The 24,316-nt window shown below is 42.4% G+C and overlaps 1 protein-coding gene across 3 annotated transcripts in view; it reads right to left on the reverse strand.

The window, feature by feature from the left end:
* Window positions 1-3,277: 3,277 nt before the first annotated feature.
* Window positions 3,278-24,316, reverse strand: part of LOC138766329 (protein bicaudal D homolog 2-like) — a 33,315-nt gene continuing 12,276 nt past the window's right edge. For 2 of the 3 annotated variants that reach the window (XM_069943863.1, XM_069943864.1), the window contains 6 exons: window positions 24,091-24,243; window positions 22,889-23,302; window positions 16,859-17,803; window positions 13,538-13,689; window positions 9,502-9,726; window positions 3,278-8,689 (listed from right to left, as the gene is read on the reverse strand). In XM_069943863.1, coding sequence (XP_069799964.1) covers window position 8,689; window positions 9,502-9,726; window positions 13,538-13,689; window positions 16,859-17,803; window positions 22,889-23,302; window positions 24,091-24,243 — 1,890 coding nt within the window. In that variant the 3' untranslated portion in view covers window positions 3,278-8,688. Of the gene's footprint in view, window positions 8,690-9,501; window positions 9,727-13,537; window positions 13,690-16,807; window positions 17,804-22,888; window positions 23,303-24,090; window positions 24,244-24,316 lie in introns of those variants that run through there. The other variant, XM_069943865.1, reaches the window with a different exon arrangement.

Below are 24,316 nucleotides of genomic sequence, written 5' to 3' on the forward strand. Positions count from 1 at the left end.
TAGTGAAGTCCATAGTCGTGGGTTCGTGGCCATGGGCTTCACTCCGGACATGTGAATAGAGCCTTATGGATGAGGATGTCACTGGGACTTTACTACTTCCTAAGTTAGCTTACTACTTCCTCTGACACGTAAAAACACTGTCATTTTCTGTGGGTCAGACTGATCACATGACCCACTTACAGTAATGAAACACGTGGGTGCAGCTGTGCTGGGATGAAACAGATGGCGCTATAGGACTCGTAATGGGGAGTGTGAATGGATATGAAAATGGAAAACTAACTAGAATGCTTCTTCATACTACTGTGAACTGACTACATGTTTTCCTCAGGACTACAGCAGTAGCTCCAGTAATGCCACAAAAAGTCCCACTGACTTGTATCACATCATCCTGACTGTAACCTAATATCTCTCCATGGGGAAAACAAGTGTCAGAAAGGCTAGATTTATATCTAGGTCTCTGGCTTATAATATCCCCTGCGGATTCCCCCGCACCTCAGCTCAGATCTACATCATCATCACATGTAATGTGCTTTATCTATGGCGCTCCTCCAGTACCTTTGCAATAGATTTTCCTTCCCAATTCTCCAACTGAATTTCCAGCCCACCCTGGGTTCCTAGGAAAGCTGAATCCAGTCTTGGTAAACTTCTCCCAGGACTGGATGCAGCTTTCCCAGGCACCAAGGACGGAGCGTCACAGATTTTAAAGGCAGCTGGCTGCTAAGAAGATCGCTGATTCACTTTGTTTGTACTGTAAATTCGCTCATCTCTCCCTCTCAGTGTCCTATACAATCGTCTACAGCAGTGTTTCTCAACTCCAGTCCTCAAGACCCACCAACAGGTCAGGTTTTGAGGATCTCCTTAGTATTTCACAGTTAATAGAATTATACACAGTGCATCAGGAATTATCACGTGTTCTTTGTATGGGATATCCTCAAAACATGACGTGTTGGTGCGTTTGAGAACTGGAGTTAAGAAACACTGGTCTACAGCGATGACAAAATACAAAGCTACAATGAAACATAAATGACACCCCATCTACATACTATAATAATGTTGTAATTCATACCATGGCCACTAGAGGGGGGTATATACAAAGCCATGGATGTGTCCCATCTTGTTTCTCCCGTTTATCTGCCTTGGACAGAGCTCCCCATTCTCCACCTCTCTCTGACCTCCTTCAGTTTGGTTTCCTTCCCCATCACCCTCTTGAAACCGAAGTGGCCAATGATCTGCTGACCGCCAATACTCTGTGCTCCTCCTCCTTGACCTATTTTCTTCCTCTGACACAGCTGACCATTGATTTCATTAGTGATTACTAGTCATACGTCCTTCCTGCAAACGGCCACAAACCAGTCTCATGTTGCATCGTAGCCACTGAAAGTGAATGGGGTGACATCGTATCCTGCAAATAATGTGACCATTCACTTCCATAGTGGAACGGTTTGTGTGCTTGGATGTTGTCTTATTACAAGTTCTCTTGAATTTGCTAGGGTTTACAAACTTTCAAGCACGCCTGTATCACTAGTACTAAACAGTTTATTTTAGGGCATGAGAAAGGTATGAGATGTGTAAGAGTGCGACAGGACAGCTGCGGGCACTCACTACTCATCTACCCAGTCCGCACACTGCAGGACAGAACACATCCCATCTTTAGTATTGGTGGGTGGTCCGCCATACCAAACAGGCACTGAAGGCTGCTGTGTGCGGAGATATAAGGGCCGGCAGGTATGTGGTTGGATGTAAACACCAGATGGCCGTCAGCTTGACGGATTTGTATGTTACATCATAGAACACTCACGTCCTCTGCTACCATCCCATCAAGCCTTGTCCTAACACGTTACGGTGGGATCTGTGTATGAGCATAGGACACCCTGTACAATGTCATTCACATTCATATACAACCATGAGAAAAGACTTCATGGTGTCTGCCCACAGGTCAATGTCCTAGATTCACTCACATTAGCCATACCTGAGGAAACAGAGTCCTCCAGCTCAACTAAAGGACTAATCTGAGCAGATTAGATATACCGTATTACACCTAGTACAGAGCCGGGGGACGTGCATGTCAAAGGGATTCAAAGAGCACCAAATAGTAAATCCTGTGTCATGCTCTGCCCCCTCGGGCTTTGTTTCGGGTATTACATGACATCTCAGTTTTGGTTGGAATTTTCATTAAACGTGCTTCTGTCTCTGTCAGCTGACTGTGCTATTCTACGTACAGGCAATATATTCCAACTAGATTTGCATTTCCAGAGAAATACATAGTGCTGGAAAAGAGTGACTTTGGTACAGTCCCTTAAGGAGTAACTTTGGTACCAACCCTTTAAGAGGGACCTATATACTGTCCATTTAAAAGCAACTTAGGTACCACCCTTTGAAGAACTAAAGTGCTGTCCCTTTAAGAACTTTAATGCCATCCCTTTAAGAGTGACTTTGGTTCTGTCTTTTTAAAAGCTACTTTGGTACCGTGCTTTTAAGAGCGAGTTATGTAATGTACCTTTAAGAGCGACTTTGGTACTGTCACTTTATAGAATTAATGACTCATGCCGGTATCAGCTCCGCTACCTCGACTCAGCTCTGCTGTGTCATGCAGCTACCAGCTCCACTACAACACCAACTTAGCTCTGCTGTGTCATGCAGGTATCATTTCAGCTACAATGCCGACTCAGTTCAGCTGTGTCATGTGGTGTCAGCTCACACCACCAACTCAGCTCTGCTACATCACTGACTGACCTCTGCTGCTTATAATGGTAAAGAACATTGCTCGGTTACCAAGACAATCTGTCTAATGTAAGTGAGACAAAATCTTTAAGCACCTTCCCTCTTCTATTGGCTAATAGTGGACATGTGACTAAGTGGATGTTGTCAGGCATTGACTGACAAGACCTTAGAATTTCTATTGGCTGCTATAAATTTGCATATGTGCTGTGATCGGCTGTTCGAGTTTACAGAGCGGCCATTATTTCCTATGAGAAATTAGGTTTTTAACCCCTTAAGGTCAAAGTCAATTTTTGTTTTTGCACTTTCGCTTTTTTGACTTTATGTGTAAAAGTCCATAGCGCTTGCATTTTTTCACCGAGAGACCCATATGAGCCCTTATTTTTTTTTTTCTCAATTATTTTTTTTATTATTTTCAAATAAGATGGTGTACAGCAGTATTCGAGCACATTTACATCATGCGCCCAAATTACCGATCCAGACATAGTCAGGTATGTAATACAAATTCCATTACAAAACGCAACTTAGTGAAACTCCCCCCCCCCCTACCCTACCCCTTCCACAGATGCAGCATGAGAATCAAATCATTGGCATGCACTACATTATACATATTACACCTGGTTGCCTGCAATCCTCAGACGGCCCAAAGTTCCAGCCAACTCGGATGTTAGGTACCACTTTGTGCCGTTAAACGGCTGCACTAACTCCCTGATCTCTTGGTTAGAGAAATTTTACAATAAAAGTTTTCCATTTTTTAAAAAATCGTTTAGCGCTTGCTTCTTTTATCCTCTCGCATTCTATTCTATCTAGGAATAGGAAGTGTTTCATTTGGGCTATCACTTCCGATACAGTGAGCCCTTATTTTTTGCGAAACCAATTGTACTTTGCAATGACAGGCATTATTTTTCCATAAAATATGCTGCAAAACCGGGAAAAAAAAATCATTTGCGCTGTCAAATTTAAAAAAAACAAACAAAACGGAATTTGTTTGGATTTCGGGGAGTTTTGCATTTACACCCTTCGCCCTGGTATAAAACCGACTTGTTATGCATGTTCCTCAAGGCGTTACGATTACAATGATATGGAACATGTATAACTTTTATTGTATCTGATGGCCTGTAAAAAATTCAAAACCATTGTTAACAAATATATGTTCCTTAAAATCGCCCTATGGCCATGCTAATAGCTCCTTTATCCTTTGGTCTATGGGGCTGTGTGAGGTGTCATTTTTTGCTCCATGATGTGTTCTTTCTATCGGTACCTTGATTGCGCATATGCGACTTTTTGATCAAAGTTTTTTTGGCGACCAAAAATGCGCAATTTTGCACTTTGGAATTTTTGGGCGCTGACGCCGTTTACCGTGCGAGATCAGGAATGTGATAATTTAATAGTTCGGGCGATTACGCAAGTGGCAATAGCAAATAATGTTTATTTATTTGTTTATTTATAATTATAAAATGGGAAAAGGGGGGTGATTTGGACTTTTATTAGGGGAGGGGATTTTTTTTTTTTTTTAATTAATAAAAACACTTTTTTACATTAGCTAGAAGTCCCCCTGGGGGACTTGTATATAGACAGCACTGATGTCTCATAAAGATCAATGCTGTGTATATACAAAGCAAAGATCCATTAGATCGGTGATACATTGCACTGGCCTGCTGCAGGCCAGTGCAATGTATTCCACTGGGACCCCACTCTGAACGGTGCCGCTCCCGGCTGTGATTTGCAGCTGGGCAGTGCCTTTATTAGCTGGCGTGGGTCCCGTTGCCGCGTGGGACCCCTCTCTGAACTCCCCCTGTGCCACCATAACGTACCAGGTACGTCATGGGACACTAAGAGGTTAAACGTGAATTTCTTTAAAACGACAAATCCGATCGAAACCAAGAATAGACAGCACACCTGTCACTGCCGAGGGCTTTGAAACGCAGTTTGAAAGGAGTCTGTGAAAAGCGGTTCGGGCTGTATCAAATCACAGACGAATAGCTAGAAGAAAAAGAATACGGATTACAATCTACTGCTTTTTCAAGCACTATAACTACAGGTCATACTCCTAGAAGCCCCAGGAACACAAAGTATACAGTATAAGTCCGATATATACTTCTAGCTGTAAGACTAGGTTTATAACTGCATCTGCCACCAATAAAGCCCAACAGACTCCATTGATTTTAACAAGGGCCGACAGGTCACCTAGCATGGCATTCTACTCTTACATTAGACTGTATGTTCCGCTGACAGATCCACTTTAAAGCTTACCTCTGACCACCCTGCAGCTCCTGGTCTGTATGCAGACACAGGAAGATCAGGTTACTGTGGATATTTCCCATGCTGGTCGAGTCACTCAAACTATATTCCAATTACTAGGACTTGTACATGGAATCCAGCCAATGTGAGGCTCATCATTCTCAGGAACCCTATCAGCTTCTGGGATGATACCCTTTAAAGATTAAGCTTACCAAAGCTTATTTAACATAAGCATATAGGTAAACTTCCACGATACCTACTACTAATGGTATGTCATATTTCTTAAACTTCAATACTGATGGGATGTCTTCTAGACAGGAAATTCAGTTACACATTCCGAGAAGCCAGTCTGCATTTTTATAATATTTTAGTATGTTATGTGGCCATGTGACTAGTTCTACAGATTAACATTAAATGTGTATTAAGGAGCACAGCAGACAGATGAAACAATGCAAAATAAGCTCACACACTGTTTAACAGGCCGAAAGTCTGTTCTGTGACCGATAGATCAACAGGTAACACATTAAGCTCCAAGAACGTACTTTGTTTACCTAGAAGGGGACTAAAATACAGAGCACACATTGCTTTCTGGCAGAATAGAAGCCTTGTGATGTCCCCCGTACAGCTCTGACCAGCAGGGAGGGAGGGCGGCATACACATTCCTACTAGTCATGTGCCAGCTGTTATGTAAGTATACAGAGTGCCGCAGCCTAGCTATAAGGCTCATACAGTATCCTATATGCAATCTCTCTCATATATATATATATATATATATATATATATTATACATTCAACATAAAAATCTTACAAGATTTAAATATTCACACCCATTTTCTAATATCAACTGGTTATATAGCTTTCAGAGAACTTTTAAAGACCCGTCTGCCGTAGTGTGAAAGTGACTGGTTAATTGATTTTCATTCACACCTGTATGGCCAGCAGACTTGTAAGGGTGGAAAATCATGTTCAGCCAGAGGAACGCATAATACACCGTTGTTTGAGACTCAAGGAGCTTCAGGCTTAGAGCACAGATGCTTTAAGCCCCGCTGGACTAAAACAATTGTTGTCAGCCAGGATACTGGTAGACCCCCGGGGACAGACATGTCATGATAAATCTACAGAACAGCACCAGCAGTTTTGGAGGGTGCGGGGTCCAGCACAGATTTGCTTTAAGGTGAACATAGCTTTACCAATGCATTTATAAAGGTTACCATTCTATAAATACTCTTATGTGCAAGCATTATATTACATTTGTTAGGAATAAGCATCAACTATTGTTTACACCAGTGGCTGCAATACAGAAACCTTAATACATGTAAAAAGGGAAGAGAGCTCTGTCTAAGGTGGTACACATAGGGCAAGTGCAATGTATGCCACTTACATAGGGTCCCATATTAAAAATACATTATGAGAAATAAAGTCACTTTAAATCCATTTTGTCTTGAAGATGCTGATCCCCCACAATCCTTGGAAATATCCTTTAGCATTACAGTAAGAAAACAAGATTTGTTATAATAAAAGTGAGAGGAAAAAAAGTCCGAAAATATTTTATTACACATTTGCTTCAGTGCTGGGTGAGTCTGAATAATCAACAGCCACTAGGAATAGGCCATTCACCATTTGGTCCTTCTAAATTGGAAAAAACCCTTCAAACGTTATCTTCCTAAAATAGTTGGCGGCAGCCCAACAGATGGTCTTCCAGGGTGTTATTTGTGGATCTCAACTTTCCTACAACACCTTCTCCCTCTATGCATAAGTCCTTGTATTCCTACTAGAGATGAGCATACTTGAGTCAGATAGTTCAGCATTTGATTACCGGTGGATCAATTGTTGGATGCAGCCCTAGGGAGTCTGGGAAAACATGATACAGCCTATGGCTTTATCCATGTTTCCCCTGACTCTAGGACTGCATCCGACTTCTTTGGCTCTAGGAGTACACCAAAACTTATCCAAATGCTGAAGAATCAGAGTCAAGCTACACTCCTCTCTAACTGCAACATGTCAATTTTATTATTTTTAGCATCAAAGTATGCAACAGTGGTCTTCAACCTGTAGCTGCCCAGCTTTTACAATACAACCCCCAACATGCCAGTATATCCAGCATGCTGGTAGTTGTAGTCTTGCAACAGATGGAGATAGTTAAAGTGTATCAATTAGTTGGGCACTAGTGATGGTCCAAAACTGCCAAGGTTCGGGTTCGTATAAACCCGAACACTCAGCATCAGATTCCTGCTGTCTGCCCACTCCATACAGCAGGAGGACCGCCTGGAAAACTGGGATACAGCCATAGGCTGTATCCCAGTTTTCCAGGCAGTCCTCCCACTGTATCTATCCTCTCCACGGAGCAGCCAGACAGCAGGAATCATTTCCGAGAGTTTGGATTCGTACGAAACCGAACTCTGTTCAAACCATCCCTATTGGGCACCATTATTATTATAATTTTTTTTATTACTAGTTACCTAATCCATTGAAGCCTATACCAAGCAGGCTGGTTCTTGTAGAAGAAACAAGCTAGACTCCAATGTGCACAGTGTTTGCTTTATATGGAACACGTTTCCGCAGTGTTGTAAATTAGAGCTGATCATTGTGGCCATAGCAGAGTTCTTATATGTCTTATGATCAAAATCTTTTTTGCATTTCATGTCCCATAGGTTGAAAGGATCTTGCTGCTAAACCTATCGTCCATACGGCACAGTTTTCCTTCTGTTTTGCCTGCACTTGCATGCCAGATGACAACTGTGCTGGGTCGTGGGACATATGTGAACCTCACCATATCAGCAAATGATCGTATAGTATGGTGAGAAGTTCTTCTCTAAGGTTGAATGGCTCTACTATACCAGGGGTAGAGAACCCTGGCTCTCCAGCTGTCGCAAAACTACAACTCCCATCATGCCTGGACAGCCAAAGCTGTAGTTGAGTTGTAGTTTTGCAACAGCTGGAGAACCAAAGTTCCCTACCCCTGTACTATACAGTCATGTGCCCCTTTTACCTGGATTCACAGCAGTAGATACAAAACTGGAAACAGACTTGAATGGCTTCTCCCTTCTGTATTAATCTTTGGCTCGAAAACACTGCACATGTAGAGTCCTGCACCTGACTACTCAACAACAAGTAAAATGTAGAAATTCAGGTTTTCGTTTTATCCTAAGAGAACAGCCCATAACACATTTGTCTAATACACAGGTGTCAAACTCTGAGCCCCCCACCTGTTGCACAACTACAATTCCCATCATGCCGGACACCCAAAGCTTTAGCAACAGATGGAGGGCCGCAAGTGTCCCAACCCCTTGGTCTAATACATTATTACGGCTCCAAAGAAGCTTCACATTTAGCCAATACTATCAACCCCTAGGGCAAATAAACAAAACACAGATTCTAGAATTATAAAATGTTAAAAATCATACAGTTACAGAGAAACCATATTAGTGAGTTTTCTGTTAAAACATCAAAATAAGTTAGTTGACTTTTAACCATTTAAGGCACTTTTGTGGATTAAAAAAATTATATACATAAAATTTTTCAAGTTAAATTTTTTTTTTACATCTTTGTCACCCAAAGGAAATTCTAGGAATTATTATTAAGAGGTTCAGGAATCATGTTCACTCCAGGCAGGATGCCAGTAACCATTGTGCATGGTGTCTTCTAGGTCCTTTACGTGGGAATGTATTTGTGGCTGGTGATCACATGCAGTGAGAGCCATAGGCCGGGATAATGGAAGCGATTATAGTTTCTAGGTAAAGAGAACAGAACATATATAGTAATACAGGATGGCAAGCAGTGACACAACATGTGATTCTGGAGATTTAAAGGGATTATCCAGCATTAGGGGGGGGGGGGGGGAAACACACACAACAAAGACTAGACTACTTTCTTTCTAAAAGAGCACCACTCCTGTCCTCAGGTTGTGTGTGGTATTACATTTCAGCTCCATTCACCTCAATGGAACAGAGGTGCAAAAGCCCACACACACAAAACATGGCCACTTTCTATCATATTCTTATCCTGTAGTTTAAGCCTGGAAGGCCCCTTTAAAGTGTATGTACCATTAGGCCCACCCACCCCCAGTGGGAGGAAACCCATGTCCCTCTATGATGCAGCCCCATTAGACTAAATGGAGTTACATCATAGAGGTATGGGGGTTCCTTTCACTGGGGGTAGGTCAGCCCGCCTCCAGTGCTTCAGCCCAGGCTTCATGGCACATTCACTTTGGATATATAGCACAAGGTAAGATTTTAGTCAATCCTCCACACGTTACCAAATTTTTTTTTTTTTTACGCCTGCAGTATAAATTAGAAAGAACCAGTCACGAGTTTCATGCTGTCCAAACGAACAGGTTTGTTTCAGAGCGAATTATATGTTATAACCATGGCTGGGATTAGGGTTACAGAGTAATCAGGCACATCCTCTGTAGTTCCCACACCCCTCTGGTCTTTACCAATAGATCTCCCCCCATACACAAGTAAGGAGACATCAGTCTAGGCTATTCATCAGCAATGTGTAAAATAAATAAATATATACACACTTTTTTTTGTTATTACGTACCAGTTTACTTTTGATTTTGAAGATCGAGTCTTTGCCTTTGTGATAGATTTTGTACGACTCGACTTAGAGGTATCCTGAGTTGCTTCCCGTCCCTCCAAGCGTTGAGTGAGGGCCAGTTTTTGTTGGATGGCCATCCGGAGCAAGGCATTCAAGGTCTTCTTTTCATCCTCGGCCACCACAAGCTGGCGCTGCATGTCCTCTAACTGGTTAACATACTGGTCACATCTAAAAAGGCACAAGTCCCAATGTTAGCAGCAAATGGTCGTGACTATAGATCAGAATATCATTGTTATGGATTTAGTACTAGGTATGGTAATTGTATGCCAGGCAACTGTTGCAGGTCCACCATTGGGTACACACTAGTAAAGCACTCCATATACGATATATAGGAGGGAAAGTGTGTGTTCTGTTATTTTGCTGTACTTTCATATCATTTGTGCCAGGATTTAGGTAACATGCCACAGAAACTATGATGTGACGTGACCCGTCTGGTCAAACAGAGCTTGACGTGCACAAATTATTCTATAAACATTTAGTCATGTCCAGGGGCGGAACTACCGCCGTAGCAGCTGCTACGGGGCCCCTAGCATCGGGGGGCCCGTGGCCTGGGCCCCCGGAGCTTACTGCCTACAACACCCGGTGGTCTCCCGGGTGTTCAGTGTTCTGATTGACAGTGCGAGAAGCCATAGGCTTCCCGCCCTGTCAATCACTCTTGTGACCGCAAGCAAATGCTTGCGATCACAAGAGTGTTGCCCCCGCCCCATCTGCAGCTTCCAGGCGAAGTCCCGGGCAGCGACATCACTGAGGTCAGTGTGCGTCGCGGCGGCTGGGAATTCCGGTACAGGAAGTGATGCGCACCCTGTACCGGAAGTCCCAGCCGCCGCGGCGCACACTGAGCTCAGTAGTGGCGCTGCCCGGGACTTCGCCTGGAAGCTGCTGATCTGTCGGGTGCAGATGAAGAGAGAAGAAGAGGCATGCGACCGACGGGGGATCGTGTGGTTAGGCGAGTTGTGAGTTTTTTTTATTTCTATCAGAGGGGAACACTGGGGGCTGTATATATGGGGGCGGGACAGCACTGGGGATATATATATATATATATATATATATATATATATATATATATATATATATATATATGGGCGGGACAGCACTGGGGGCTATATATATATATATATATATAGCGGGACAGCACTGGGGGCTATATATATGGGGGCGGGACAGCACTGGGGGCTATATATATATATATTATATATATATATATATATATGGGGCGGGACAGCACTGGGGGCTATATATATATATATATATATATATATATATGGGGCGGGACAGCACTGGGGGCTATATATATAGGGGCGGGACAGCACTGGGGGCTATATATATATATATATATATATATATATATATATATATATATATATATATATGGGGGCGGGACAGCACTGGGGCTATATATATATGGGGGCGGGACAGCACTGGGGGCTCTATATATATATATATATATATATATATATATATATATATATGGGGCGGGACAGCACTGGGGGCTATATATATATATATTGGGGCGGGACAGCACTGGGGGCTATATATATATATATATATATATATATATATATATATATATATGGGGCGGGACAGCACTGGGGGCTATATATATATATATATATATATATATATATATATATATATATATGGGGCGGGACAGCACTGGGGGCTATATATATAGGGGCGGGACAGCACTGGGGGCTATATATATATATATATATATATATATATATATATATATATATATATATATATATATATGGGCGGGACAGCACTGGGGGCTATATATATATATATATAGCGGGACAGCACTGGGGGCTATATATATATATGGGGGTGGGACAGCACTGGGGGCTATATATATATATATATATATATATATATATATATATATATATATATATATATATATATATATATATATATATATATATATATATATATAGCCCCCAGTGCTGTCCCGCCCCCATATATATATAGCCCCCAGTGCTGTCCCGCTATATATATATATATATAGCCCCCAGTGCTGTCCCGCCCATATATATATATATATATATATGGGCGGGACAGCACTGGGGGCTATATATATATATATATATATATATATATATATAGCGGGACAGCACTGGGGGCTATATATATAGGGGCGGGACAGCACTGGGGGCTTTATATATATATATATATATATATATATATATATATATATATATATATATATATATAAGCCCCCAGTGCTGTCCCGCCCCTATATATATAGCCCCCAGTGCTGTCCCGCCCCATATATATATATATATATATATATATATATATATATATATATATATATATGGGGCGGGACAGCACTGGGGGCTATATATATATGGGGGCGGGACAGCACTGGGGGCTATATATATATATATATATATATATATGGGGCGGGACAGCACTGGGGGCTATATATATATATCTATATATATGGGGGCGGGACAGCACTGGGGGCTCTATATATATATATATATATATATATATATATATATATATATATATGGGGGCGGGACAGCACTGGGGGCTATATATATATATATGGGGGCGGGACAGCACTGGGGGCTATATATATATATATGGGGGCGGGACAGCACTGGGGGCTATATATATATATATGGGGGCGGGACAGCACTGGGGGCTATATATATATATATGGGGGCGGGACAGCACTGGGGGCTATATATATATATATATATATATATATATATATATATATATATATGGGGGCGGCACAGCACTGGGGGCTATATATATATGGGGGCGGCACAGCACTGGGGGCTATATATATATGGGGGCGGCACAGCACTGGGGGATATATATATATATATATATATATATATATATATATATATGGGGTAGGCACAGCACTGCGGGCTATATATATGGGGGATGCAGAATACTGGGGGCTATATATACGGGGGAGGCACAGCACTGGGGGCTATATATATGGGGGAGGCACAACACTGGGGGCTATATATATGGGGGAGGCACAACACTGGGGGCTATATATATGGGGGAGACACAACACTGGGGGCTTATATGTTTATATATATATATATATATATATATATATATATATATATATATATATATATATATATGGGAGGGACAACACTTGGGGCTATATATATGGGGGAGGGAAAACACTTGGGGCTATATATATGGGGGAGGGACAACACTGGGGGCAATCTATAAGGAGGACGTCACAGAGGAGGCATCTATAAGGGTAACTACACTGCGGGATGTATATAATAGGGCATGCGCAGAGGGGGGGTATTTATTTTAGTGGACTAAACAGAGGGGTCATCTATAAGGGGACTACACAGAGGGGGCCATATACTACAGGGCAGGGATAGGGAACCTTGGCTCTCCAGCTGTTTAAAAACTACAGCTTTAGCTTTGACTGTCTACACATGATGGGAGTTGTAGTTCTGCAACAGCTGGAGAGCCGAGGTTCCCTACCCCTGGTATAGGGGATGCACAGAGGTTGTCATCTACTATAAACACAGAGGGGCTCTCTACTATAGTAGATGCACACAGGGCCATCTATGTGGAAGACTGAACAAGGGACTATCTATAGGGAGCCAGGGCTACCCACTGAAAGAGGGCTTAAAGGGGCCAATACAGATGTGCAGTGTGTATAGAGATGAGGATGGTGCCAGAGTGAGGAGCCTAATATGTCTGTCTGGCAGATTCTGTGGATTCGTGGCTCGGAGAAGTTCTCATAATGGCCCAGGACAGATGGAGAAGATGAAAAGGGAAGAACTCCGATCAGAGAAGACGTCCCCTGTGAGTCACTAAATATATTTGCACTGTAATTTATATGTAGTACAGACCCTGTGTAGAGCTGGGTGTGTTGACTGTGTAGTGGTCGGTTGAGGGGGGGGGGGGGGGGGGGGGGGGGGCAATTAAAAGTTTGCTATGGGGCCCAGCCATTCTAGTTACGCCCCTGGTCATGTCTTACCTGCTTGCAAACACAGAGCGCATTGATGAAAACGTAGCAGCATCCTCCTTCAGGGCCTTGAGCTCACGTCTCAGCTTCAGCATGGTCTCAGATACGAGCGCTTTCTCATTCTCATACTTGCTCTTCAGGTTTGACATAGCTACCTCCGCTGTCTAAACAGAAGTCAGGTCCACGTTAGAAGACATAGCAAAAAAGTTACAAACTGTCCTCATCATTGGTAAAGTGTAATTTTTTTTTTATTTTTTGGGAGTATTGATGGGGTGGTAACTAGTGAGCGATCACTTATAATTTTGATAGCATAAAAAAGTCAAGTGGATCAGCCACTCTGTAGACCAGTCATACGCAGAAATGTGTACGACAAAGGTGTCACCACCCCTGATCACCGGACACGTAATCTGGGCTAATGCAGGATCATGAGGGCTCTTGCCCTGCAAGAAGCAGAACTTGGTGCAAGTTGTCGCTGGCACTTCTAAACCAAACAGCATTATTACCGGGGCTGTCCCATCATCTCTGGACAGCTAAACACAAAGCTCTGGCTGTCCAGGCATGATAAGCATTGTAGTTTTGCAACAGCTGGAGGGCCGGGAGATTGGCACCTGTGATTTATACATTTATTGTTCTGGCTTATTGTCACTAGTATCACTTTTCACTTTTGATGACCTTCTGGTGTGTTTCCTACAGGCGGCTATAAAGAACAGTCATGAAGCTATAATAATATATTTAGTCACTATTACTGAGGAGACTCCGGATTTATTAGGATCAGTAAACCATGTAAACACCCAACACACCTGATGTGTCATAGCCACACTTGGCGTTTTAAGACGGTATGCGGAGACTTATTTTAGGGACTCATATTAATCCATTTTGCATTTTTTTTTGTAATGCAAATACACTCTATGCAAGACACAGAGTTGCTCATATGACAACTCACAAGATGTTTGCATGAAAAACACAAGAGCTAATATAACCCTAAGGCTGGGCTGAGATAAGACAGGGGATTCCAAAGAGAAGTTTGCTGTGGATTGAATATAGAATAACTGCAGTAAAGACTATTGGGCCAAGGCCACATCCCAGCACCTATAATATGGCCATAAGCATCTATTATGACCACAAATCCCTGCATTGCAGAGTGTATAATGCCCTGAACTGATGGCAACAGAGCAATTTCCTGACAATATCTGGTCCTAGGAGGCCGACCAATAGATCGGATTGACCCTGCAACGTCAGCTTTTTTCAGAAAATGTTATATCGTATAGGCAGCTTTAGTATTTTAGCCAGATCCCAGAGTAGCATCAGAACACAAAATTTAATGGAAAGATTTGTACTTTTTACGGAGTTTCCAACCTGCTCATGTCGCATAGCAATAAGGCCAACCTATGGACAAAGTTACATCCCGGCAGTCCCAGAAAAGGGCTCCCATGGAATACATCAGTGTTCCCTAATACTACAATTCCCATCATGTCTGTAGCTGTCGGCTTGCTGGGAGTTATAGATTTACAACAGCTGGAGAGAAGTCCACCACTAACGTACTGCTATTCTGTAAGGCTTCCGGTTCCGTATCTGATCACAGCAAGTAACAAAATCTTAAGATAAATTCTGAATTCTCACGGTTTGCTTTTAAGTGCATTATGGGAGATCACAACTACACAGCTTAACTGCCCGGTCACACCTCAAATAGAGGCAGACTGTTAGGGTGTATACCTACGTATACCATACTCCACAGCAAACCCAATGTATGTGTCAACCTACACTTGGGTAAATTACCCAAGTTACTAGCTGATTAAGCGAGCCATAGGAGTAAGTGGGGTCAGTGCAGATACGTCAGCACCCAATTGACATATTACTTTTCATAGAAAAGGGCAATGCACCTTAATGTTGTCCTAGGTTATCACAGCCATACAAGACAGCTGCTGACTCAAAGGTGAGCTTTGTGACAGGAAGGGTAAGCCAGGGCCAGACTTCTTGGACTATGGCTTATTCCCAAAAAGCTAAAAGACCCAGGAGTTAAAAACATGTCCGATTGTTCTTAAATGTTGGGTGAAGAGGTGGGTAACCACCATATACTCTAGTTCACAGGTGTCAAGCATGTGGCCCTCCAGCAGTCAGAAACCTACAATTACCATCATGCCTGGACGGCCAAAGCATCATGCAAATTTTAGTTTTTCAACAAATGGAGGGCCGTATGCTTAACACCCCTGGTCTGCACGGTTGGTGGGTTTGGCAACACAGTGTATTGGGACTGAATTATAATACCTGACAAAGCAAATTTGTGAGATTTCTGGGAAGGAGGAATTTTGAAGTTAGAAAAACTATGTAAAACAAAAACAAAAAAAAAAAAACCACACACAACTAATAATAATACCATGGACCACTACATATGGCATTAGTGTGTCTACACATGCTTCCCACAATCAGCCCTTATGCATCTAGGGCAAAAGGCATAGAATTTATAGCACAGTATTCATACAAAAGGAGCTGGAGGACTGGGATTTCTACCTGCATAGACTACTAGCCACTACCGGTCGGCTCTAGGGTAACACTTACTAAGGAGTTTGCCTCAGTTGGTGGACAAGATGTTGCAGACATCAGACAGACCAGTGTTCTTCAACCTGTGGCTTTCAAGGTGTTGAAAAACTACAACCACTATTATACACTACAGGCTGGCAGGGCATAGAAGGAGTTGTGGTTTTGCTATTGCAGGACTTTTGGGCTATGTTCACAGCGTACAGACAACAGCCGTTGTTTGGGACGCAATCAATGAATGGCCAGAAATAAATTAAAATGTCAATTATTTCAATAGCTGTAGTTTAAAACTTTGTCAGCCGTTATTTGCATTGACTTTAATGCAACCCATTTCACTATGAAAAGACACCTGTTTTAATTTAAAATGGCCGTTCTTTTCATAAAATGTACATTGTGGAACATAGCCATGAAGTAGAAGTTATGTTTTTTATGACACATTCATATACTTATGGCGGATTGACCAATGCAATAAGCAAACACATGTGGCAGGTCTGTTGCAGAAAGTCTCAGTGAATGGACCTGGCCTTTAAGTTTCTGCACTTCATAAACATCTAAAGCTCCAAAAAGGTCTACGCACATCAAAGCAAGCTCCGTCCACACATGCAAACACACCTAAAGGATTGTGGGAATAAAAAACACAAATCTTAAAAAAAGAGAACTAAACTTAATTTATTAAATTATGAAAAATAAAAAAGTATAAAAATGACACAAATACTAACAATGACAAGACATAGATAAAGGGAAGACTTAAAAAATAAATAATATCAAACCGGGAGCCCTGATAAAGACAAAATGTACCTGCTTATTAGCCTTCAGAACAGTCCTCAGGGTAGCGATCTGCTCCCGCTTAGTGCTCAGCAAAGCTTTCAGCTTCATTATCTCCTCCACCAGAACCTCTTTTTCCTTGTCCATTTCCGATGTTATGGTATCCAGCGACGTGTGATGCCATGACACAGACAAGGCGCCCTGTAGGTGTTTGATCTGGTCTTTGACAACTGCGATAAGGTGGGTGATGCTGAGAGGTTCCCTTACAGAGTCACCAAAATCTGACCCTATGGAGGAATCGGGGCTGCTCATAGGTGAGCGGTCACCGCTGTGAAGGTCAGCTATCTCCAAGTCAGGGTTTACCAAAAGCTTACCAAAAAAGTCTGAAGATTTTCGCCTTCTGAAATGCAACTTGGCTCCTTTGCCATCTCGGTAGTAATCGAGCATAACGCGGTTGGGTGTCAGGTTATTGCGCATGCAGACGTGATTATAGAGATGGGCCAGCTCTTCTATGAATGACAACAGCTCGTCTTGTGCCAGGTTCAGCTTACTTTGGAAGTCACAATACAATCTCCGTGCAGTCCTCAACTCTTCCTGAAGAACAGACAAGAGTCCTCGATCGTCATTCTCCGATCTCACAGATGTATGAAGCTCCTCGGCCACCATCTGCTTGTTCGTCTCCCACTCTTGCTTTTCTTCTCGGTACCTCTTCTCGAACCTCTCATATCGCTCCTTTACTTCCTTTAGCTCTCTCTCAAGCCTTAACACTTCTGCCCCTTCTTGTCCACAGGTACACTGTGAAATTTCATCTCCGCTCCCCAAATGCGGTTTAGGATTACTGTTTTTCTGGATAATTGTCATTTGTTCGACCAGTTCAGTATTTTTCAGTTGTTCATTACACAAGTCCTTGCTCATCTCATCCAAATTTCTTCGGATTTCTTCCATGTTAACTTCCATAGTGGCCTTCTCACGATCAGCCTGCAGAACAGCAGAGAGCACATTTAGGACAAGAAGAATACAGTAGTTAAAGCTACAATATATCTGGTGTATGTGCCAAGAGCATCTTAAAGTGGACCCATCACAGGGTTTTAGGTGCTAAAACTAAATGTATGTTTGTATAGCTCTTCTCCGATTTCACGCATACCTTGCTTTTGCAGAGTGAGCCCTCAAGTGCAGAGATTTCTGTTTTATTAATATGGAAATCTACTCCAAAATCCCAGGGGGTGTTTGCTCTGGATGCAAAAGCCCAGGTCTCTACATATTACTGCCTGCGTGCAATGTCCCTGTGTTCACTTCTTTCTGTCCCCAATTACTTGCTAGAAATCTACTAGATTTTACTTTCAACCTTATCTACTGAGAGCTGAACTTTGAGAACTTGTGCAGGGTTTCATTTCAGGAGGGATAAGTAAAGCCTAGTGGATGTCAATGAAGCAGCTGAAGGTTGATAGAAGCAAACAGAAGGGTGTAGGGATGTACATAGACAGGCTTTTGCATTTAGGGGGGGACGGGACACCCTCTGGGCTTCTGAAACTCATGTCTGGAATAAAAAAAAAAAAAAAAAAAAAAAAAAAAAAGAACCATCTCACTGGACGGGTATATACTGTAATGGCATAAATTGCTGCACTATTACCACATGTATTAGAGCAAGCCTAAAAGGTGTATCAGGAGATTGGTTGCTGACTGATCTACCTATGGATAAAAGGATCCTTGTGTCAAACATATGCCATAGGTGGGACAGTGGGACAGTGTGGCATGTTCTCACACAGTGGGGGAGATTTATCAAACATGATGTAAAGTGAAACTGGCTCAGTTGCCCCTAGCAACCAATCAGATTCCACCTTTCATTACTCACAGACTCTTTGGAAAATGAAAGGTGGAATCTGATTGGTTGCTAGGGGCGACTGAGCCAGTTTCACTTTACACCATGTTTGATAAATCTCCCCTAGTGTGTTTAGTTAGTACATTTGTTGTTTGACATGTCCAGGCATGACGGTAATTGTAGTTTTGTAACACATGGGGGGTTTCATGTGTGCAGAGCAGTGTATACATTCACTAAGCAATTGTCTATAACTTACATCACATCTCCCAGAGGAGGCTACACACACTGACATGGTTTCCATCACTACTTTTTTTGCATGAGAAAACAAAAGGAAGCCCAATATTGACATGGAGGAAACTGAGGTCTAAGAGGATGTCAGCAGCTATGCAAACATGGTTTATAACAAGAGGACGATACTGACTGAGGAGCCTATGTAATAGCTGCACATGACCAATACCACCGTACTATGAAAAAAGTGGTGACCCCATACAGCAGGATGTGTGCGGCCCTCAACCAAGAAGAGCAGCAGGTCATTCTCCAGCTACATATCCTTCAAGTAACATCTGTGAGGCAACAACCCAACACTGTACATGTAATATATACATTAATACATGCCAGACCGTTTTAAAGGAGAATGGTTGTCAATAACCTAGAAAGACTGTCAATGGGAGTGAAGAGTGCGGCAAATTTGCAAAAAATATTTAAATTTTATGAACTAAAATTACAACTATGTTAGATAACATAAGGTAACACACCAACTGTTACTGCACTACGATTGCAACAATGGTCAACCTATATAGTTTGTGATGTGACCTGATTTTTCTTTTTAATTCACATTTATTTTGAAGGTGGAGTGATGTAAAAAAAATAAAATAAAAATAAAATAAATAAAAAAGGGTCAGGCTTGGGACTGTGTTGTGGTTGACAGCGGCGACAATCTCCGGGCAAGTTTGGAAAAGGGTCCCCTGAGAAAGTCTTGTGGCAGAGACGGAACGCGTGGGGTTTCTAGGACCCCCCCCATGGACTCCCTCCTATGGTGATCTCTCTCCTTACTTCCCTTTTTGATTCCTATTTTTCAGTTATCTTGAGTCACTCCTGGTTGTGTGTCCATCAGAGTATAGGTCCATGAGCATATCTGTATACTCATTCACTTATATGCCTTTCATTATTGATATACATTACTTGGGCCAATAGGAAGGGGTGTTACATTGGTACTTGTCGGAGGCTACTGGTACCGTGGTTATTAGACACGGGCCAGTAAGTGTTCTTAAAGGATTTTATCACGTCTGTTTTGCACTTGTAGTTTATTACATGAAGATTTATTGCATACATTGGTGAGGATATAGTCTTATTCTTGGATGTGCCACCCATGTGTATATGACATACCTTTTTCTTTTGGAGTGTTTTAGACTTTTCTAGGTCATATTGGGTTGAGCACCCCATACGACTAATTTGATATACTGTTGCTAGTAGCGCCCTGTCTTTCTTGTATGGATTTGGTAACTTACATAAACACAGCGGGATGTCAATCCTCTCATAGGGTGCACCGACACTGGATTTGCAACAGATTTTGCTGCCGATTCTTTTTTTCCCCCATTGACTTCCATTATATATAAAATGCTTTTTTTATGGTGCGTTCACACCTACAGGATCTGCAGCTGATTTTCTGCAGCAGATTTCATTTAAATTAACTGAACACAGCATCAAATCTGTTGCAGATCCTGTAGGTGTGAACGCACCCTTAACTTACAAAAAATTGGCCAAAATACTGATGCACTCTGGGGATTTTTAATTAATTAATTATTTTTACATATGTAATTTGTGCCAGGAAAATCTGGATCTAGTTCTAGAAAGTGGGAGAAGTTTCCCAGGATTGGACCCAGTTTTTCCAAGCACGGGGAGCAGCACAGAGGAGTTTAAAGGCAGCCGGCTGATAAGCCCAACTGCAGAGCTGAGAAGTGCTTTACTGTCATTTTCTCAACTCATAGGGATCAATGCAGAACATACGTAGTCAGCGCTTGAAGGCAGCCTTTCGTGGCCATCAAGCCGGGACCTGAGCAAGTCACTGAGGCTTCTCGCAATCGCATTGTGGTAAGCCGATCTTGCTACTAGACCACGGTGGAAGGTGTTTAACGTCACTTAAATGGTAACTTAGCTGGTGAGGCCAATTGGTCCGCGCTGGCGGATAGCCAGGAGCGGCTCTGTACAGAGGACTCCTGCTGTGAGACCTCTGTACTCCAGTTAGCAGCACCATGAGGTACATTTACACAGTCACTGGTCTTTAAGGGGTTACAGAAGCACTTTGGTGAAGAAAAAAAAAAAAAAAATAGCAGCTTTCAAATCTAGTATCAGGAAGTTCAATAGATTTCAGTTTCTTCCAGTACTTATCTGCTGTATGTCCTGCAGGAAGTGTTGTATTCTTTCCAGTCTGACAAGAGTGCTCTCTGCTGCCACCTCTATGTCAGGCACTGTCCAAAGCAGTAGAAGAGGTGGCAGCAGAGAGCACTCTGTCAGACTGGAAAGAATACAACACTTCCTACAGCAGAGTTTCCCAACCGGGGTGCCGCGGGATCCCGGTGGGAAATGTGGCACTCTCCCTTTAATATCCCTAAAAGCTGCGAGTGCGCAGCTTCTAGGGATATGCCGATCGGTTTGATGTTCCGCCCGCTCACACAGTGAGCGGGCGAGATCGAGCAGAGTGTCGCTCTGACATTCACTCCCATAGGCCGCAGCACTTCATGCCAGCAGCCTATGGGACGCTGGGACGTGACCTCTCCGGAAGGCGTCATGATGTGACGTCATCACGTCTGCCAGAGGTTCAGTCCCTGCGGCTCACAGGATGGAGCCTGAAGAGGAGGGAGAGCGGCTGCCTGCAGCCACACAGCGCAGATTAGATGAGTATGATGTTTTTGTGTTTGATTTTTTTTAAACCATTGGTGCATACTGGTATACTGCAGGGGGCATTATTATATGGGGGCATACTGCAAATGGCATTATTACTGTATGAGGGCAAAGCAGGGGGCACTTGTACTCTGGCCTCATGGCCATAGTACTTCTCATTGTACCCCTTTACATTGCAGTATATGAGTCACATAATTATCAGCACCATATACTGTGGCGCTATACAGTGCACATCACCACAGTATATGGTGCTGATAATTATGTGCTCATATACATGGGACTGATATATATTATGACACACATGGGACTGATTATATATATATATATATATATATATATATATATATATATATATATATATATATATACACACACACACACACATACACTGTATATAATATGGGAATACATGGGACTGTATGTATGAGGTTACAAGGGATTGTATATATGAGGGGGTTATCCTTTTTTATCTCACTTTTTTTAAATAAATTTATTGAAAGGACCTCTGCCAGAAATATTTCACTCTTGGGGGCTTAAAAAGCAGCTCTTGTGGTGATAAGAAGTAGATTTAAAATCCCCAAGAGTGAACTCTGTGAACTATATGTATAATATGTACTGTTTTAGTGTCATTTTGGTTGGTGGTGTGCCCTGGGATTTTTTAAGTATAAAAAGTGTGCTGCGGCTCAAAAAAAGGTTGAAAATCACTGTCCTACAGGACATACAGCTGTTTATAGGTACAAGACGACTGGAAATTTTAAATGGAACTAACTTACAAGTCTGTATAGCTTTCTGGCCCCTGTAATGTGCAAAGACTTATTGCCCCACCCTGGAGTACCCCTTTAATACCAGTACACACCCGTGACTAGTGGTGATGGGCAGTACTGAAGAGGGGCTCTGTTGTGACTTTTAAATCACACTTTAACCAGGCTGTGTTGACCTGGACCTATTAGGACAACGGTGCTGACACAAAATCAAATAGAGTACATTTTATAAGTAGGTAACATCTATATCCCCTGAACAGACGATAAACTGTTTTGTAGAGATTTATCACTCACACACTGCCATTCTGCAACATTACAGATAGAATAGACAGAAGTACAAGGAAGACGTTCTTATGACTATCATGTGACACAGACTCAAACATCCTCAAATCCTTATTTCCTATATGCAGAACGTTCATCTATCTGAGGTAAAGACTTACACTGGAAAAACGCTTTATTTTAGAAGTATAAAACCATAAAGATATATCTATATATCTACTCAGAAGGAGTCTATAGAGCCTTTATCCACTTAAAAACATGGAGCACAGTGCATTTGGTCAGGGAGGAGAGAATGACAAATACCTGTAATAGCTGCTGCTTGAGTTTCTGGATTTCCGGCAGACCAAGTTCAGTGAAGAGGTCAGACGTTATTTTAGGGCCGGGATGGAAGACGTCGCTGTTACGTGGTGTGGACATCAGAATCTCTCCATTTGACTTGTTAAGGCCACCAGAGTTATATCCACTGTCAAATTCTTCTTCATTTTGGTCTTCAAAGTGAGTCTGCAGGTTCCCTATGGAGTCGTAGCTCATGTAACTCGATAACTCTTTCCGGAGTTCATTTTTCTGTTCCCTTTCGCTTTTCAGTGACTCCAGGGCCTCCTCTAGCTGACGCTCAGCGATATCCTTTAACCTCACCAGCTCATCCAGCTGGCCCTGCAAAATGTCAATTTCTTCATCTCGTCTTTTCAGTTCATGTTTTATCGCTTCATAATCCACCTGAGGAAGACAATGCAGAATATCACCCAATACTGCAGTGAAACAGCCACATATCTACAGGTTCTGTTAAAGGGGGTTATCCAGGATTAAAAAAGCACAGCTACTTTCTTGCAAAAACAGTGCCACCCCTGTTATCAGGTTGTGTGTGGTAATACAGTTCAGCTGCATTTACTTCAAGGAACTGAGTTGCAAAACCACACCCAGAGGACAGGAGAGGTGCAGTTTCTGGACAAAAGCGGCCATGGTTTCCCCAAGTCTGGACAATCCCTTTATGGTCCTTTTCCATGGGCTGAAGCAAGCAAGGCCTATTCAATGCATCAAATCACCCCTTTATAGGCTACATAGAATATCCAGTTGATGGACAAGCGCTTGCTTGTTCATTGGCCGATTGCTGGTCTTTTACATGGGATGATAGTCTGTAATGATCGCGACATATGAAGTAAGAAGTTTTGACTAGAGATGAGCGAACTGTTTGGACTTTTGGTCCGAAAGCAGTTCGCTCTCTCATTATGCCTGTGACCCCGGCCGCATAGTTTTGATCCCACAAATATGCGGCCATGATATTCCAGGGAATCCATGGTGAATTCCCTGGCCGCACATTCGCGGGATCGCAACTATGCGACCGGGATCTCAGGCATAATGAGAGCGCGATGATGCGGACCAAAAGTCCGGCAGTCCGCTCATCTCTAGTTTTGACCACTGGCCAAAGCTTTTCCAAGCACTCAGTGTGATGTGTTACCCATAGGTAGAGGTATTTGATTTTTTTTTTTCTTAGTTCAATAAATCACCTGGTTTTCCTTCAATCCGGATACTTGCTTCAGCAGAGAGATATTCTCTTCTTCGAGCTCGGAGAAGTCTTGCAGCTGTCTCATTTCCCTCATTTTGCACTGTTTTATTTCCTCCCGCAGCTGAACTTTCTCCTTCTCAGTGTCATGGCATTCCTACACAAGTTGTGGGGAGGAATAAATATGCTATAGATTAAAGTGATTGCATAAGAAATTTAAACCATTACAA

Source organism: Dendropsophus ebraccatus, chromosome 10 (genome assembly GCF_027789765.1).
Source record: "Dendropsophus ebraccatus isolate aDenEbr1 chromosome 10, aDenEbr1.pat, whole genome shotgun sequence".
Classification (NCBI taxonomy): domain Eukaryota; kingdom Metazoa; phylum Chordata; class Amphibia; order Anura; family Hylidae; genus Dendropsophus; species Dendropsophus ebraccatus.